General features: G+C 40.9%; 1 protein-coding gene across 17 annotated transcripts in view; it reads left to right on the forward strand.

Moving 5' to 3' along the window:
• ARHGAP26 (Rho GTPase activating protein 26) overlaps positions 1 to 16,509 on the forward strand; it is a 418,456-nt gene that overhangs the window by 341,858 nt on the left and 60,089 nt on the right. For 15 of the 17 annotated variants that reach the window (XR_012031158.1, XR_012031159.1, XM_072826299.1 and 12 more), the window contains one exon: positions 3,356 to 3,509. Coding sequence is in view for 15 of the 17 variants with exons in the window: in XM_072826299.1 (XP_072682400.1) it covers positions 3,356 to 3,509 (154 nt within the window). In the remaining 2 variants the exon portion in view is untranslated. Of the gene's footprint in view, positions 1 to 3,355; positions 3,510 to 10,136; positions 10,241 to 14,369; positions 14,746 to 16,509 lie in introns of those variants that run through there. The other 2 variants (XM_072826307.1, XM_072826313.1) reach the window with 2 other exon arrangements.

Here is a 16,509-nt window from a genome sequence, read left to right on the forward strand (position 1 = left end):
CATCAGTGTCTCTAAGAAGTCCAGGTCTGGTATTGGAACAATTTGGTTAATTAATTTTTTTTTAAACTAGTCTTTTAGGCTGCCTGTTCTCATTATGTTTTTCTGTTTGGGAGAGTACTCAGTTGCCCACCTGACAAAGATCCCCCTACTTGGAGTGACATTACTGAATTGTGTTCTCTTTTTTTTCTTGACTCATGCCAAATGCTTTAGAATTTGTTTTGGTAGAGTTTGCCATACCAGTAAAACATTTGACTTGCTGTTAATTTTACTCTCTACCTCTTCTCTGGAATGACTCTCACTGTCCTGCTCACCCTCAATAGGGATTGTCAGCATTTCAGCTCCGAAATCTATCCATCTAGAAGCTCTTGGTATCACTGTCTGAAGTCTCACGTCCAATAAAATGGTAGTGGTCTTACAGTCCGAGAGTGCCAGGTTTTTGGATTTCCTTGTCATATGGCCCACTGAGGCATATCAGTAAAGATTCTGATTCTTTAGATGCATATTTGGCTATTTTGACTACAGTACTGTGAAGTTTTATGATTAAGTTTTTTTGTGTATTTTCATATTGAAAAAAGGACTCCTTTCCTTGATCTTTTGCTTCTGTTATCATTTTGTTAAAGGTTTTGCCATATGTTTAAGGCCCTCAATACCTAAAATATAAGTCAAAATAGAATTTCAAAAAGGATTTATTTCCCCAAAAAGAATTCTAGTGACCTTCATTGAGTGAAATACTAAAAATCCTTGATTTCAATTTAGGGGTAGCCACCCATTTAATTTTTATGGCTTTTCTAGCCCAGACAGAGTTGGGTTCTCATTGTCCAGCCAGTCCTCGTTCTCATGTGGGTTCATTTCAGACAAATGTCAGTTTCCACATGCAGCAGTCTTTAGTCTTATTAGCTCATGGAGGATGCAGTCTGTACTACTATAACAGAAGATGTGTTCTCAAAAAATTTATCTAAGTCCCAATTATAGAATCAGATTCTTATATGAGATTAGTAAAACATCTTTATCTAATTTTTTTCAGTTGTGATTTCAAAGTTTTATCTGTCCAATGTTCAATCTTAGGTTGCTCCTAATCTACCGAGGAAAGTAGACATATGAACAAATAAGTATGTGCAAGTTACTAATAAATATTATATCTGAATAAAATACCTATGAATTAGTGTAGGGAGGTTCACTGTCTAGGAATGTGTTTGGTACTCAATAGGCACTCAATAAGCATTCATCAAGTAGATGAAAATTGAAGAAACTTTCATCTCAGAAACCCTTTTTCTAAAGGATAGTAAGGCAGGAAAAAAGTCCCAATAATATTTTAGAAAAACTAATATATTTTTAGCAAGGTATTGTTTTTAATTTATAGAATCATAGCCCTCTTAAGGGCACATAAATAGACTCAGGAGAAATATGAGCTCTGGTTATACTCTTAAGTTTCCTGTGAATTCAGAGAATTACATCATGCAAAGTTGGCCCCAAACTAGAATTATGAAACTAAAAAAAAAAAAAAAAAAAACTATTTGTCTCTCCTTCCCTGTGAAGCCAGAAGTTGTCTCCATTAAACCCCAGAGAAGTATCATGTTTTGTGCCCTTTTATATATGGTGGTCTTGGGCTTCTCAGTCTTTTTCAGAAATCTTGACATGAGTATTTTGTGCAAAGGAAAGTTTCACTTTTACTAATTCATACTGATAAGTGGCATATCATTTTCTCAGTGATCCCCTAATTATGTAATTTTAGAGTTGTTTTTCTTCCTGATAGCAAGTTCCCATTCAAAGGCCCTGTTAGTCCTCCTACATATTGGTGCATTGTAATTTTTTTGGTTTCTCTTTCTTTGTTGTTGTTTCTGTTTGGAACTTAAGCTCTTGAAATGTGAATAGTTCTAAATCTCAGGAATCAAGTGAATAATCTACTTTTTTCAAAATCTGCTTAAAGTTCAGAAATCTCCCAATAGCCTCTTGGATTTTTTGACCCTTCTATAGGGTTTTAAACATGGCATTAGGATTTTACCAAGATATTAGGAGTGTTTGTGTGTTTGTGTTTGTAATTAAATGTAAAGATTACTCTAATATCATCCCATGAGTGTGATAAATTTTTATGCCTATGACTAGTGCTAATGGAAAAGTATTTTTTATCATGTCACCATCTTTATTGCCTGAAGAGACCTGAGTTCAAATGTCAGCCTCTAAACCACTCTGTCAGTGAGTCCAGTCTGTCTTCTTAGGGACATGGTATGCCTCTGGCTCGTTTCAAAGGTCCAATGGAGATTAACCCACATAGGCTGTTTCCTGATAAATGAACTGATTGTCCAGAGCGTTCGCTGATTTCATTAGGGTATGTGGGACGGGAAGGACATTCTAAGTCTCTGATATTTCGCTACAGCAGTGGTGCCTGTGCCATTTAGCTAAATTATCCTAAAAATGTTTTCTTCACGTGGTTCCAAGTTTTTAAAGATGGGAAGAAACAAAGTTCTTGTCTTTGAACAGTGTTCTGAAGTTTACAGAATGCATTCTTGCATATGATCCCACTTGATACTCATGAACTCCTTGAGCTGTGCAAGGCAGTTCTCATTCTCCCCATTTTATAGATGGATTATACAAGAAACAGAGTGAAAATTGCTTGAGGCCACTGAGCCAGGCAGGGGTGGAGCCTTTAAAAGAACTCAGGTTTCCTCCCTCCCGGCTTAGTAATACTCTCCAACCACTAATATGACTGCATGGACCATAGACTTGGTTTTTTATGTGCAGACTAGTCTGTACCCTTACAGATCTATTAATCAAAGAATTAATGTGAAGCTAGACATCAAATATAGGGAGCTTGAGGCAACCCAGGAGGGTTTGTCTTGGCAGTGGTCAGGAATGTAGACTGCAGAGTCCTAAGGATGTTAATGGCCAAGTAGTAAATATTTTATAGTGAGGTGCTATAGAATTGGAGGTAGGACATGGCCCTGGCAATTAAGACCATATTGGGGGCAGGAGTCTTAGAATAAAAGATGAATGTCACAGAAACCAAGAGGATCTGGTTGAACAGAAGTGCGCAATGAAGGCTGCTCTGTGTTCTGCTCAGCTACCAGTCAAAAGTTGACACACAATTTATGGTGCAGTGGTAAGGCCACTCAGGAAAATGTCTGGTCTGTCCTATCAGGCTGAGCAGAGCGAGGTTTGCTCCACACTCGCAAGTCACCTATTCCCCTTCCTTTCCTCATCATTTCCCACCTGTAAATCTTATCTTTTCCTATGTCTTCTTCATAGCTTTGTGAGATCTCAATCCAGTCTCACTACTGGTAGGTTTTTGTACATGTCAAAACAAACTATCTCGATGAAATAAAAGTAATATGGGACTTGTGGCCTTGTTTTTCCCCAGAGGAACAAAGAAACAGCATCATCAATTCCAGTTTGGAATCTGTCGTCTCATCAAATGCAAATAGCATCCTTAATTCCAGCAGCAGCTTACAGCCCAACATGAACTCCAGTGACCCGGACCTGGATGTGCTCAAACCTGCCCGGCCCAAATCACTGTAAGTATGATGCCCGGCTGCCTGCCACAGGTGGCCCTTGCTCAGCCATCCTGCCCTGGATTGGTGCTCTGGCCCCATCTGATTTTGAGCATTGTCCCGTGAACATGATTTTAACCTTCTTCCTAAATGTGGAGCTTGGCTAGTTTGTTATAGATTTTTTTTAAGCATCATCATCTCAGAGGGGAATCATTATTCTTAACATACTGCTTCTTAGCCTTGATGATGTTTGATTTACCATCCTGCTGAGATGGCTTTGGTGATGGCTATTGATTGTGCTGGCTGCTGGGCATGAAAAGTGATTTCTTTCAGTTATATAAAACATCCAGGCACTGTAGTAACTCAGTAGATCAGTAGCCAAGTCTGTTTCCACTCATTTATGTTGTCTTGGTTTCCTTTCTCCCTGATGATGTGAAATATGTCCAGTGCTACCTCAGTGTCCACTTCTAGAAAGAAGAGCCCTCCAGTAGCCCTTTGAGTCCTCAGATCCTCAGACCCTTAGCATGACTGTGATCACATACCAGGGACTATAAAAGAGAAGAACCTTTATTGCTTCACCCTTGGGTGGTAAACACCCATAGCTGAAACAGGCAGTTTTGGGGCTGCTTGTCCTGTCTTCCACAGAAACTAGTTCTACTGTGCTAGAGCCAGAAAGTCCTCCCTTGTGGTTTCCTCCCACACTGCTTAGCATGCTTCTTCAGACCACCACATAAATCTTGTCAACTAGAGCCTTTGCAGAAAGTATGTGAGGCCATGACCAGAACAGCTGGGCTCTCAGGCTACGGTTGTATAAGACTCAGAAGGAACAGAGTTGACTTTGCCTTTTTCTCGTGAAAATAGGTCAGGGTTCAGCCACAGATGGCCTTCAGGGCAGTTGTGCCTGGTGAGACACCAGCATAGCAGAACCTTTCCCTGCCTGTCTCCATGCCCTGCTTGCATGGTTGCACCCTCCCATTCTATCTCTGTAAGATATTTACAGATCTGCAAAATGGGACCAGAGACTAAGGGGTATTAAGGCTCAGGGGGAAAAGACTCTAAAATGGACTTAAGGAGTACTTCTACTGCAAATGAAACAGCATAAGATGAAATCATCTGCTGGGAAAACTTATGGGCTCACCTTATGGGCAGTGAGGCTTTGTCAAGCACTCTTATGCCTGCTTTCCTCGACTTGAAGGAGATTCTGATTTCTTTTTTTTCTCTCTCTCTTTTTAATCTTTTAATCCCCCATTTTGTTTAAACTTCTGTACCTGTCAGTTACTCATGTTATTTGTTGCTCAGCATGAGCAGGGTTGAATTTCTAGCCCAGGTTTCTTACTGTCCCCTGATCTTAGCCAGCAGTACCTTTAGTGGTCTTTAATCTTTGTTTTTAGCAGGTGGGAGCCCCCTGAGTCACCACTGAATACAGTATGTCTAAAGACGCTGCATAAGCAGCTAAGTGCTTAAGGGGGCAATGTCTTTTAAACAGGTTCTAGAGGAGGGAACTTGGGATTTTTATTTTTCAGTTGTCTAGATGTGATTTGCTTTACATAAAACACTGGAGGTCACTCTGCCCACACCATCCAAGGGACTGTTCCTTGCCTGCTACAGAATTTGGGGGCTTTCCCAGGAAAGGGAGAGTGATGCTAGGAATAATTGTACTTCATTTGACTTTCAAGGAAAGTAAGAGGCAAGATTGTGGATGTTTCCAACAAGTCTGCTGTCCTTCCAGGCTGAGTGAATACCTGACTGGTATCTATGAGTCTTGAGCTCAAAGATGTTCCTGAGGTGGAAGCAGTGCTAATATTGGCAATGACACCAGAAGTGGCCACGGTCCTAAGTGAGGGCCACACCAAAGACCCTGTAAGCTCTGTGGCAGGTTCACTGATGTTTCTGAAACCCAAGGCAGTGAATATCCAAGTTTGCGCTTCCCTCATTTTTTCTGCCTGCAGTTTGCTTGAGTGTACAATGAACAGAAGTTAGGTAATCCTGGTGAATAGAAGCTACAGTACTGTCCTGGAGAAAACTAACTCGGAGAAGTCTGACAGCATAGTATGCCATGGTGATTGGGCTCAGTCACAACCAGCAGAGACGACGGGGGTCTCAACCTCAGTTCTGGACCCTTTCATTCCCTCTGTGAGTGTTCATTTCGAAGTATACAGAGATCCTTGAATGGGAACACTTAATGATGCAGATGAAAACAGAAAGCAAAGAGGGTGGGGGATTACCATTACTTTATTAATTAGGCATAAGGTGGGGAACAAGTCACCAGAAACTCTTCGTTCTTCTTTTTTTTTTTTTTTTCATTCATTTGTTTCTCATTGTTTTCATAATGACTGGAACGGTCATTATGACCATGTAACAGTCATAATGAAAGGAACATGCTTTGTGACTCAGCATCCTTTGGTTACTTTAGAGACCATATTTTGCTGTCTCATTGGTAAATCTTTCCTAATTCTCCAAGGAGATCAGGGCCGTCTTATTATTTGTGTAGGCATAACACTAAATTAGGCATCAAAATTAGAGATGCACCCTTCTGACCATGGCAGGGCAAAGCTGCAGGGTTTATGTCTTTGGCAGATCCTTAGCTAGACTTCCTAAAGTGTAGCCATCTCTCTTGAAGATCAAAGGACGCTTGGTAAGTCAGGACCAAAGTCCAGGTAGTCTAAAATTGTCAGCAAATATTGCTAACCTGTTTTGTGCCCAGACCTATGCTAAGCTATCGGGTAAATGAGAACAGGAAGATTCCTGGCCTTGCCAAGAGTTTACACTCTGGCTAAGGAGGAAGGACAGTGGTATATGGCAGTGCTAAATGGGATTTATAGCTCATAAGTGGTTTTAGAGTTCACCAACTGTTAACTGATCATGTTGAGTACATGCACCAGTCAGAGTATTAGAACAAGTGGATAGATAAAATGTGAAGTTGGTGTTAGGTAGGATTATACAGATTAATATGGATGGATGGATGAAGCTCATTGCAGGTAAGGGGAATGAGGATGGAGAAAAACAGCCTATGGACATGTATGTTGGTAGAGGAGGAACTTCCATCCTCCCCTACCACTACCACCAAAAAATAATAATAATAAACCAACCTTTGTATATTTATTTATTTAATTTATTTAAGCAGTCTCCATACCCATTGTGTGGCTTGAATTCACAACCTCAAGATCAAGAGCTGCATGCTTCACCAACTGAGCCAGCTAGGTGCCCCCCACCCTTTTTAAAAGCATAAACCAACCTTTTGTGCTGGAACAATTAGACATCCATATGCAAAAAAAAAAATCTAGATAAAGATTTGACACCTTTCAAAATATTAACTCGAAATGGATTATAGACTGAAATGTAAAATGCAAACCTGAAATTTCTAGAAGACCATCTAGAGAAAGAAAATTTAGGTGACCTTGGGTTTGACAATAACTATGTACATAACCCATGAAAGAAAAACTTTGTAAATTGAACTTCATTTAGGTTAAAAAATTACACTCTATGAAAGACAGTATTAAGAGAAAGAAAAGCCAAACCCAGAATAGGAGAAAATATTTACAAAACACAAGCTGATAAAAGATCAGTGTCCAAAATATCCAAAGAACTCTTAAAATTCAGTAATATGTAAGCAATCCAATTAAAAACTGGGCAAAAGATCTGGGCAGACACCTTACCAAGGAAGACATTAAGATGCAAATCAGCCTATGAAATGATGCTCAACATCTTATGTGATTAGGGAATTGCAAATTAAAACAATGAGATCTCTCCATATACCTATTAGAATGCCTGAAATCAAAAACAGTGACACCACCAAGTGCTGTAAAGATGTGGAGCAACAGGAACCCTTATGCATTTCTGGTGGGAGTGAAAAACGAGACACCCCTTTTGAAAGACAATTTGGCAGTTTCTTATAAAAATAAACATAGATTTCTCATACAACACAGTCCAGCAGACATGCTCCTAGGTGTTCACTCAAATGAGTTGAAAACTTAAGGTCACACAAAAACCGGCCCACCAATATTTATAGCAGTTTTATTTGTTGTTGCCCAAACTTGGACACAAACAAGATGGATCAACAAACTGTGGTACCTCCAGACAATGGAATATAATCTGATGATAAGAAGAAGAAAACTATGAAGTCAGGAAAAGACCTGAATGAGGCTTGAATTCAGATTAATAAGTGAAAGAAGGCACTGAAAATGCTGCAGTGTGTTATGATACCAACTGTGTGGCAATCTGGAAAGGACAAAACTATAGAGTCAGTAAAAAGATGAGTGGGCAGGAGGGGTGAATAGGTGGACACGGGATTTTTAGGGCAATGATACTATTCTGTATGATACTGTAATAGTAGATACCAGTTGTATCTTTGATAAGCATTTGTCAAAACCTGGAAAACCAATGGAACACAGAGTGAGCCCTAATATAACTAATGTTATTAGTTAATGTAACTAATATTACTAATAAATGTACCTTACTAATGAAAGATGTTAATTACAGGGGAATTTAGGCAGTAGGGAGAGGTTATATGGAAACTCTGAGTTATTTTTTGCACTTACTCTGTTACTTTGAGCACTTTTTCTATACACCTAGAGGTGCAATAAAAAATTGGGTCTATTAATACATTTTTTTAAAAAAATCTAAATTTCTAACTTCTTTTGAAAAGTTAGAAGATTTGGCCACCCTAAATTCATGTGTTACTTAGTAACAGATGATGTTCTCCATGGTAGCTATCTTCTCACAACTGGCCTGCTGTACTTCGTATCTCCTAGCTATAGGCCTGTGATAGGTAAAATAGGCCAAAGAATCTTTGCAGCACCCATGAAGAGGTGAAGTCCTTGGATCTAGGCTGGCCTTTATCCTCTGCCTTGATTTGGCCCATAGAATGTGATACAAATGATACCATGTGTAACATCCAAGCCCAGGCCACCAAGGCCTTGCAGTTTCCCGTCGTATCTTCCTGGAATCCAGCCACCATGTAAAAAGTCCAGTCTAGCCTCCTTTAGCATGCAAGACCATTGGAGAGAGAAGTCCAGCTGTCCCAGCCATGCCCAACCCCAGGCCACCAGACTGTTGAATGCAGCCATGTGAGTGAGTCTGGGAAGGATTGATAGTAAAGCTGCCATTCAACCCACAGATGAATGAGAAATAATACATCGTGTTTTTTGAAGCCACTGAGTATGGATTAGTTGATTTAGCAATAGTTAAATGACACAGGCCTCTGTTTTTGTGACCTCAGAGTCCTCAAACCACCTTGGGAGGGTGCCGGGTTGCCTGGGTCAGGTAGAAAGGTAGAAAAGGGTCTCACTATGGGGAGTGACAGCATGGAGACTAGCCTGTCAATTTTCAGAATCTTCTTGGAAAGAAAATGACACATAAGTGAGATTCTGAGAAGTTATGAAGCAAAACAAAACCCATAGTTAATGACTGAGGTAATCAGAAAGATAGCTCAGACACTGGCATAGAAAGCAGGAAAGCTGAGGTTTCACTTCTGGCATCGAGCTGGTGCCAGTGCTCAGCCCTGAGCATGCCCATCCCCCATTCCCAGTGCCAAAAGAAGTGGGACTGACCTGTCTCTAACCACGGAGGTGGTTCAAAGGGCGCTTACAAAGGGGTTATAAGGGAAAGGAGAGAAAATGAGTGGGAAAAATCAGAGAGGGTGACAAAACACAAGAGACTCCTAACTCTGGGAAACGAACAAGGGGTAGTGGAAGGGGAGGTGGGCGGGGGGGGATGGGGTGACTGGGTGATGGGCACTGAGGGGGGCACTTGACAAGATGAGCACTGGGTGTTATACTATATGTTGGCAAATCGAACGCCAATAAAAAAAAATACAAAAAAAAAAAAGACTGACAAAATAAAAGTCACTCTCTCCTCATAGTGACCAACGATGTTGGCCTTCTGCCACCACCTTTCTGGAAGATAGTGATTTTTAAGGAGGAAGTAAACAAATGCTAGGAAAGAAGTTAGGGGACATCCCGGTAGAGACATGAAATACTGCAGTAATTCCCTCAAGTTAAAAACTAGGTGAAAAAAAAAAGTTTCTTCAGACTTCTGGGGTAGGGATGGAGGGGCTTGTTAAAATGGAAAGCATGGTAGGAGGATGGAGGATGATTCCAGCCTTGAGAGGAACCCAAGCTTGGAGCTCTCCCTGCCTGAGTGGTCCCCACCCCTAAAAACCTAACTCACTGCAGTAGCCTTATAAGTAAAACTAATTTTTCTTGTCCTTTCTGCTTAACACACACATCACACATGTGTACACACACATACACACACACGCATTTCCAAGTTATTTCTGGTGACCTAAAAGATGTGTGCATGCCAAATGCCTTCAAATTATGCCAGAGTCAACCGTCCTCTACCTCTTAGTGGCCAGTAAGGAGTGAGAGAACAGTCCCTGGAATTCAGAGGATAAACAAGGCCTGCTTCCAGGCAGCGTTGTTTCTCTGAAGTACTGTTGGCTTCTGAATCTGATTCAGTTGCTCTCAGATGAAATATGGGGAAAACTTGAGAGGTCTCTCCAAAATTTCACTTGTGTTTTACTTAATTTAGTCAACATTCATTCAACAAATACTGTTTGAACACTTTCTGTGGACTCGGCATAATCCCGAGTGTAGAAGGTCCAGGGATAAAGAATTGAGAATGTCTTTTCTCCGTGGTTTTATGCCCTAGTGGAGACAGGAGGTACATCAGTGTGTATATATCAGCTGTTGTGATGGGAAGTTCTGCAGAGAAAACTTTAGATGAGAGGAAGTACTGATTTGGAGGGGAAGGAGGTGAGTTACTTTAGTTCCTCTACCTCAATTTCCCTATCTATAAAACAGGAATTATATCTGCTCAAAAAGGTATTGGGAAGATTAAATGAGATCATCTTTTGTTGTTTCATACGTTTAGCACTGTGAATAAGTTAATTTTATTTTGGAGGACCTCTTGTCCTCCCCCCCCCCCCCACCCTCTCTCTCTCTATTTTTCCTTTCTCTCCCTGTATCCCCTCAACCTTGGCATGTCTTTCTTTTATGCAAAGAGACGTCCCAGGCTCTTCTCACCTTCCCCTCATGAGCTTCCCACCTGGAATCAGACAATCTGAGACTGAAGCTTTCAGTCCAATCATTGAGTTATCACTGAAAAGGAGGAACTTCTATAGGGGCAGATGCTGCCTTACATTAAACCAAGACCAGCTGGTGGGGGTTAGGCATGCCTGTTGCTAAACAGTTTGGAAACGTCCACATCCCATGGGGTTGAGCTATGTGTATAGCTGTTATTTACTGAGACCAAGTGAATCAGAAAATGAATACGCATTAATCGGTGATAATAAATGGCATAGTTTTTAAAGTAATTTTATCTCCTAAGTGCTATTTAATGTCAAAAGAGTTACACCCAAATAGGCAGCTATGCTTTTACTACAATGATCTTGGTTTGTCATTCTTTGGAATGCAGGGATTTGAAAGAGGAAGTTTTCCTCTATGTTTGAGTCACTTTTCTGTGGAGGAGGATCTTTCCTCTTAGAGGATTGTGATTCTCACCCACCTCCAAGGAGAAAAGGTCTCTTCTGATTGTTTTGCCTGAAAACTTGGTGGCATTCCTCACCTTGGGGAATCATTTGAAAGTAGAATCATTTTTTCACAAGGAACTGGTTGCCATCTTCTTTTCCTCCTCACAATGTCTATGGTGGTTCCAGCCAGCTTGTTCATGGTTGTTTCTTGGACAGGCCCCAGACCATCCCTCTACAGTTTCCTGGGGCCACCATGAATGCATCTCTTCCAAGTATGCCCCCTTGGCATTTTCAGAGATTGTCACTGATGCGACCCATATTCTTGTTTTCTGAGTGGCTTCCTGTCAGCTTTTCCCATTCTCTAGCCAAGATCCCCTTCGCCAGTCAGGAGCCCAGCTGGCCTCATTTGGTTGAGGGTGGAGATTCCTGCCTGATGACCCATCTGATTTTTTATTGGATAAATGTGTTTGGTGATTAGCAGGGTATTTTTTTTTTTCCCACATAAAAATTGCTCAAGGCAGCCCTCACACTTCATGACCCAGCAGGATTTCTTTCCCAAGCACCAGGGCTGTCAGAGGCACTTGGATCACTATAGCCTGTCAGCAGAGGGGGTATGGGAGGAGGCGGGGATGGGACTCCACATTCAAGTGCTCAGCCACATCCCTGTGTTCCAGTGTAGTGGAAATCACAAATGGAAAAATGTTTTCTTTCGCACACATTGTTGTTTTCTTTTCCCCTTGAAGAGGTAACATCATAAAGAGTCTGTATTTTTTTCCTGTAAATGAATTCATCTTCCTAAAAGATCTAAAACAATTTCCCAAATTTGTCGTGACACACAGTAGATGCTGAGTAACGTCTTGGAGTTTAATTAAACATATAAATAAAAGAATTTAATTCTGAATTTAGCTGCCCTCAAATGCCTCATAGCACTGCGTTTTATATGTGTAAGTAGGTGTTAGGCATTTGTAGATCTTGAATTTTTGATCAAATCTTTAGGGAAGGAAACAGGCTTAATATTTTGTGCATGGCTTTTAGCACCATTATGCCTGTAAGGGGAAAATGCCAGTTTCCTCACTTAGATTTGGAATTGTTTCTCTCCTATGTATGTACTTTGGGGGAATCTTAGATTCGGATCCTAAATTGGATAAATTAAAATCATATTAAATGTACTGCTTTTAAAACCTTTTTAGTCAGTCTGGAAAGCAGATGCTTACTTAGCTAGGAACACATTTCTAGTTGGGAACAGCCATAGGGTCTCATTTTTAACCCCTTCTCTGCACTGAGTATCTAGAAAACCATGCAGGATCTAGTGTAGGCTTCCTTTGGTCCCAGCTACACTGGTCTTGTAGGGTAGGGTCTTAGCCCAGTGTAGCAGTGTCAGAGTGCTCCTTGAACCAGTGTCACTGGCATCACCTGGGAGCCTGTTAGATATACACATTCCTAGGCCCCACCGCAGACTTCCTGGATCAGCCCTTCTGGAGGAGGAGCCCAGTTCCTTGTGTTTTAACAAGCTCCCCGGTGATTTTGATACATCTTGAAGTCTGGGAACCATAGGCAGAGTGCATTAGGTGGATGGACTTCCACAAGAATAAAAACAGGATTTACCTCATTATAAAGCTCTCAGGACCAAACCTGTATCATCACTGGCACTCTGTTTGTTCCTGCATTGATGATAGTAGAGGGGCTTAAGAGAACCCTGTCCCTGGCCTTTGAGATCAGTCAAAACTTATGAGGCTGAGGACTGATGCCTTTGCTTCATAGAGGAACCCATTTTAACTCACCAGGGCTGCACTTCCCATTGCCCCAGGGAAGCCAGCCTGCTGCTTTGCAAATAAATGCCTGCCTTTTGGTCACAAATCAAGAATTTGAAGGTGCATCAATTAAACCAACAGATATTTCTATTGAGCACCTACTGTGCATGTAACATGAGAAGATCAAGACTCTTGCCTTGACAGGAAAGCAGCTTAGAAGTGGTAGATGACATGTACAGGATATTTGAGACTTTTAAATCAGCATTCGCCAAACTGATGCAGGAAGAGGGTGGGACAGGTAGGGAAAGGCAAGAGCTCTGAGTTGAAGTTCTACAAATTCTTGTCTACAGGTCTTCTGAGCCACTAATATGTCCCTTGTGCATTTCTCAAAGGGTAGGTGTTACGCCACATTTCCTAAATGTATTTGGCCTTAGAACATGCTCTTTACAGCACTTTAGCATCAAAAGCAATGTTCCACAATTGAGGAAAGGCTTTTCTATGTGAATACTTTTGAGGGAGGAAATGTATTTCTTATAACGGATGGCATTATGGGCAACAGTCATTCAGGAGAACAGATGTAGTTGATATATAAACCTAAGACTACAAATAGATCTCTGAAGGCTGACATGGATTATATCACATATGAAAAGCTTTTGAGATCTGGTGCATGGAAAAGTCCACGTGGCCTGGTAGTGAAGCCTTGGCTCTGCTATTTCCTAACTTTAGACATGGTCTGTAAGTTATTTGTCCTCTCTGAGCTAAACCTCTTCTGTGAAATGGTAACAATAATAGTAAAAATAATCATAATAATAATAAGACCTACCTTCGAGGTTATTGTGAGGGTCCTATGAGTTAATGATGGCATAACCTTATAGTAAATGACCTGGCTCACATTAAATGGTTAATAAGAATTGGTTTCTGGGACGCCTGAGTGGCGCTTAGTTGGTTAAGCATCCAACTCTTAGTTTCAACTGAAGTCATGTTCTCAGAGTTGTGAAATCTAGTAGTGCTGCTGGCTCTGCACTCAGCTCAGAGTCTGCTTGATTCTTTCCCTCTCCTTCTCCCCCTCCTCTGCTCACCTGCACATGTGCTCTCTCAAATAAATCAAACCTTAAAAAAAATTGGTTTCCTTTTTCACTAAGCAAAAGTTGGTTTGCTTTTAGACTGTCCCTTTACCAATGAACAAATCCTTAGTATTGATTTCTTTTGGTGGTAGCAGTAGACATTCAGTGTTTATTTTTGTTTCTTTGATCCTGGTGTGACACAGAGCAACCCACATCAAAACATTGAGGTAGTTTTAAAATAAAACACCTGGGTGGCACAGTCAGTTAAGCATCTCTTAGTTTCCGCTCAGGTAGTGATCTCAGGATCATGAGATCGAGCCCCATGTTGCACTCTGTGCTCAGTGCATAATCTGCTTGAGATGCTGTCCTCTGCCCCTCGCCCTGCTGCCCTCACTCACTTGCTCTCTCTCTCAAATCTTAAAAATCAATCAATCACCTAAAACTAAGTTAACAACAAATAATAAAATGCACCCTAATTAGTAGAAGCACTCCTCTCTCAAGACAAGCTTTAAGCTGTTTGCACCAAGTCAGCAGGCGTAGGTGTGTACTCTCCAGAGTCCTATCAAGCCATCTATTTACTTTATTGTTTCTCTTTTAGGTGGAGCCAATTGGAACCATACTAATTAGAAGAGAACCTTATTGCAATCCTAAGTTTTCACCGGGGGATAATTTAGCCTCAGGAATTCCTCTCCAGCCTGTGACTCTATATAAATTTGACTGACATTATGACAAAAAGAAAGTTTCTGAAAGCTTTCTGAAATTCTGCCTCTCAGTCATACACTGTATATGCTCTAGCAGATTCTCTTTCAGTGCCTAGCAGCTTTTCTCAAAGAAGCACTGGAGTTCTCCCCAAGACATTGCTTCAGTATTTATTTTAATAGCCTTACAATTTAAACAGATGATGGGGCTGTGCCCAGGTTATTGTCAAAAATGCTCAGAAAAAGAATAAAAGAACTGTGGTTTAGACTGCCCCATTACATCTTTTTTTTTTTTTTTTTTTTTTTTTTAATGTTTTAGCACAAACAAAGAGAGGGAGAGAGAAAATCCTAAGCAGGCTGCTTGCTTAGTGCTAAACCCAATGCAGGGCTTAATCTCATGACCCTGACTGAGATCATGACCTGAGCTGAAATCAAGAGTCAGATGGTTTACCAGCTGAGCCACTCAGGCACCCACATCCTCTTTTTGCCTTATGTGAAGAAGTTATGTCTCCAGAGGGAGCCAAGATGATATTGTCCATAAAGAAATAAATACAAAGATGTATTTCCAAGGATGATGTATTAGAATCAAAAGAAAAACATCAGCACTGTAAAAAGAGCATAATTCAAGGAGAGTTTTATTTGCAAAGACATGGGGGCAGGAAAAAAAAATCACAAGACTTAGTACAGTAAATTAGGGCTACAAGCACCCAACCAGTTAGCATTCTTACACTAGAGGGACTTGATTAGAAAGTGGTTATCAAACTCCAAAGGGGAGAGAGGTCTAGAGAGTTAGTAGCTTAAAAGGAATGTTGGTGAAGAGGTTCAGCCAGGGGCGAGCAACTTTAGAGGGAGACAAGAGAATAAATGCCTTGGCTCTCTCCTCCCTGCTAATCTCTGCAGAGCTCCTCCTTGGTGACCGCACCAGGGAGCCACAGGGTGCAGGAGCCCTGATGATGTAATCCATGCTGTTTAGCTCCTGGTGAAGAGGGCAGGATAGAGGATAGATGGATGTTCTCCAGCACAGATGTATATTGTGACACCATTTATGAAAGCCAAAGAGTGGGACCTGAAGGGATGACCATCCGTGAAAGATGGCCAAAATACATTTTAGACTAGACTGCTACCCAGTACAGCAGAGAAATGAAGTGGTGTTACATAGGCTGCTATAAAACAAACTTCTAAGGTACATTAAGGGCAAAGCAAGGTACTGTGGGTCTCAGTCCAAGCTACATATTAGTATCATGTGGGGAACCTAAAGTTAAAAAATGCCAAGACCTAGACTCCTTTGCTAGAGCCTCAGAGTTCATTGGTCTGGGGTGATATCTGAGTTTTGGTATGTTTCTTAAACTTCTGAGGTGATTTTGATATCCAGTTAGATTTAAAAACTGTGTGCATTGTATTCTCCTATTTATATATAAGAATTCAGAGATGTTTGGAGATCCCTGGGTGGCTCAGCGGTTTCATGCCTGCCTTTGGCCCAGGGCGCGATCCTGGAGTCCCAGGATCGAGTTCCGCATCGGGCTCCCGGCATGGAGCCTGCTTCTTCCTCTGCCTGTGTCTCTGCTTCTCTCTCTCTCTATGTCTATCATAAATAAAAATAAATCTTAAAAAAAAAAAAAAGAATTCAGGGATGTATATACCTACCGATGTGTGTACATGTTTGTAATATTTCTGGAAAGATACAGGTTAATAATCTGTGTGGTTGTCTCTGATAGAAGCATATAGGCAGTAGCCTTTGGTGGAAGGGAAACTGACTCTCTTTCAACACTACCCTTTGTCGTGTTGGAATTTTTTTAACGTGTGTACACATTGGTTTTTTTCAGTTTTGAAAACTCGGAAATAGATTACCTCAGTTTTAAAATCACCATTTTACTTTTTTCTTAAAGTTGTAGGATGCACTTTGTGAGGGTTTTTTTTTTTTTTAATTAATGTGTTATTATTTTCCAGGGATTTTTTTAAAAGATTTTGTTCATGTATTCATGAGAGACACAGAGAGAAAGGCAGAGACATAGGCAGAGGGAGAAGCAGGCTCCCTAGAGG

The sequence above is a fragment of the Canis lupus genome, chromosome 5 (genome assembly GCF_048164855.1).
Source record: "Canis lupus baileyi chromosome 5, mCanLup2.hap1, whole genome shotgun sequence".
NCBI classification, from domain to species: domain Eukaryota; kingdom Metazoa; phylum Chordata; class Mammalia; order Carnivora; family Canidae; genus Canis; species Canis lupus.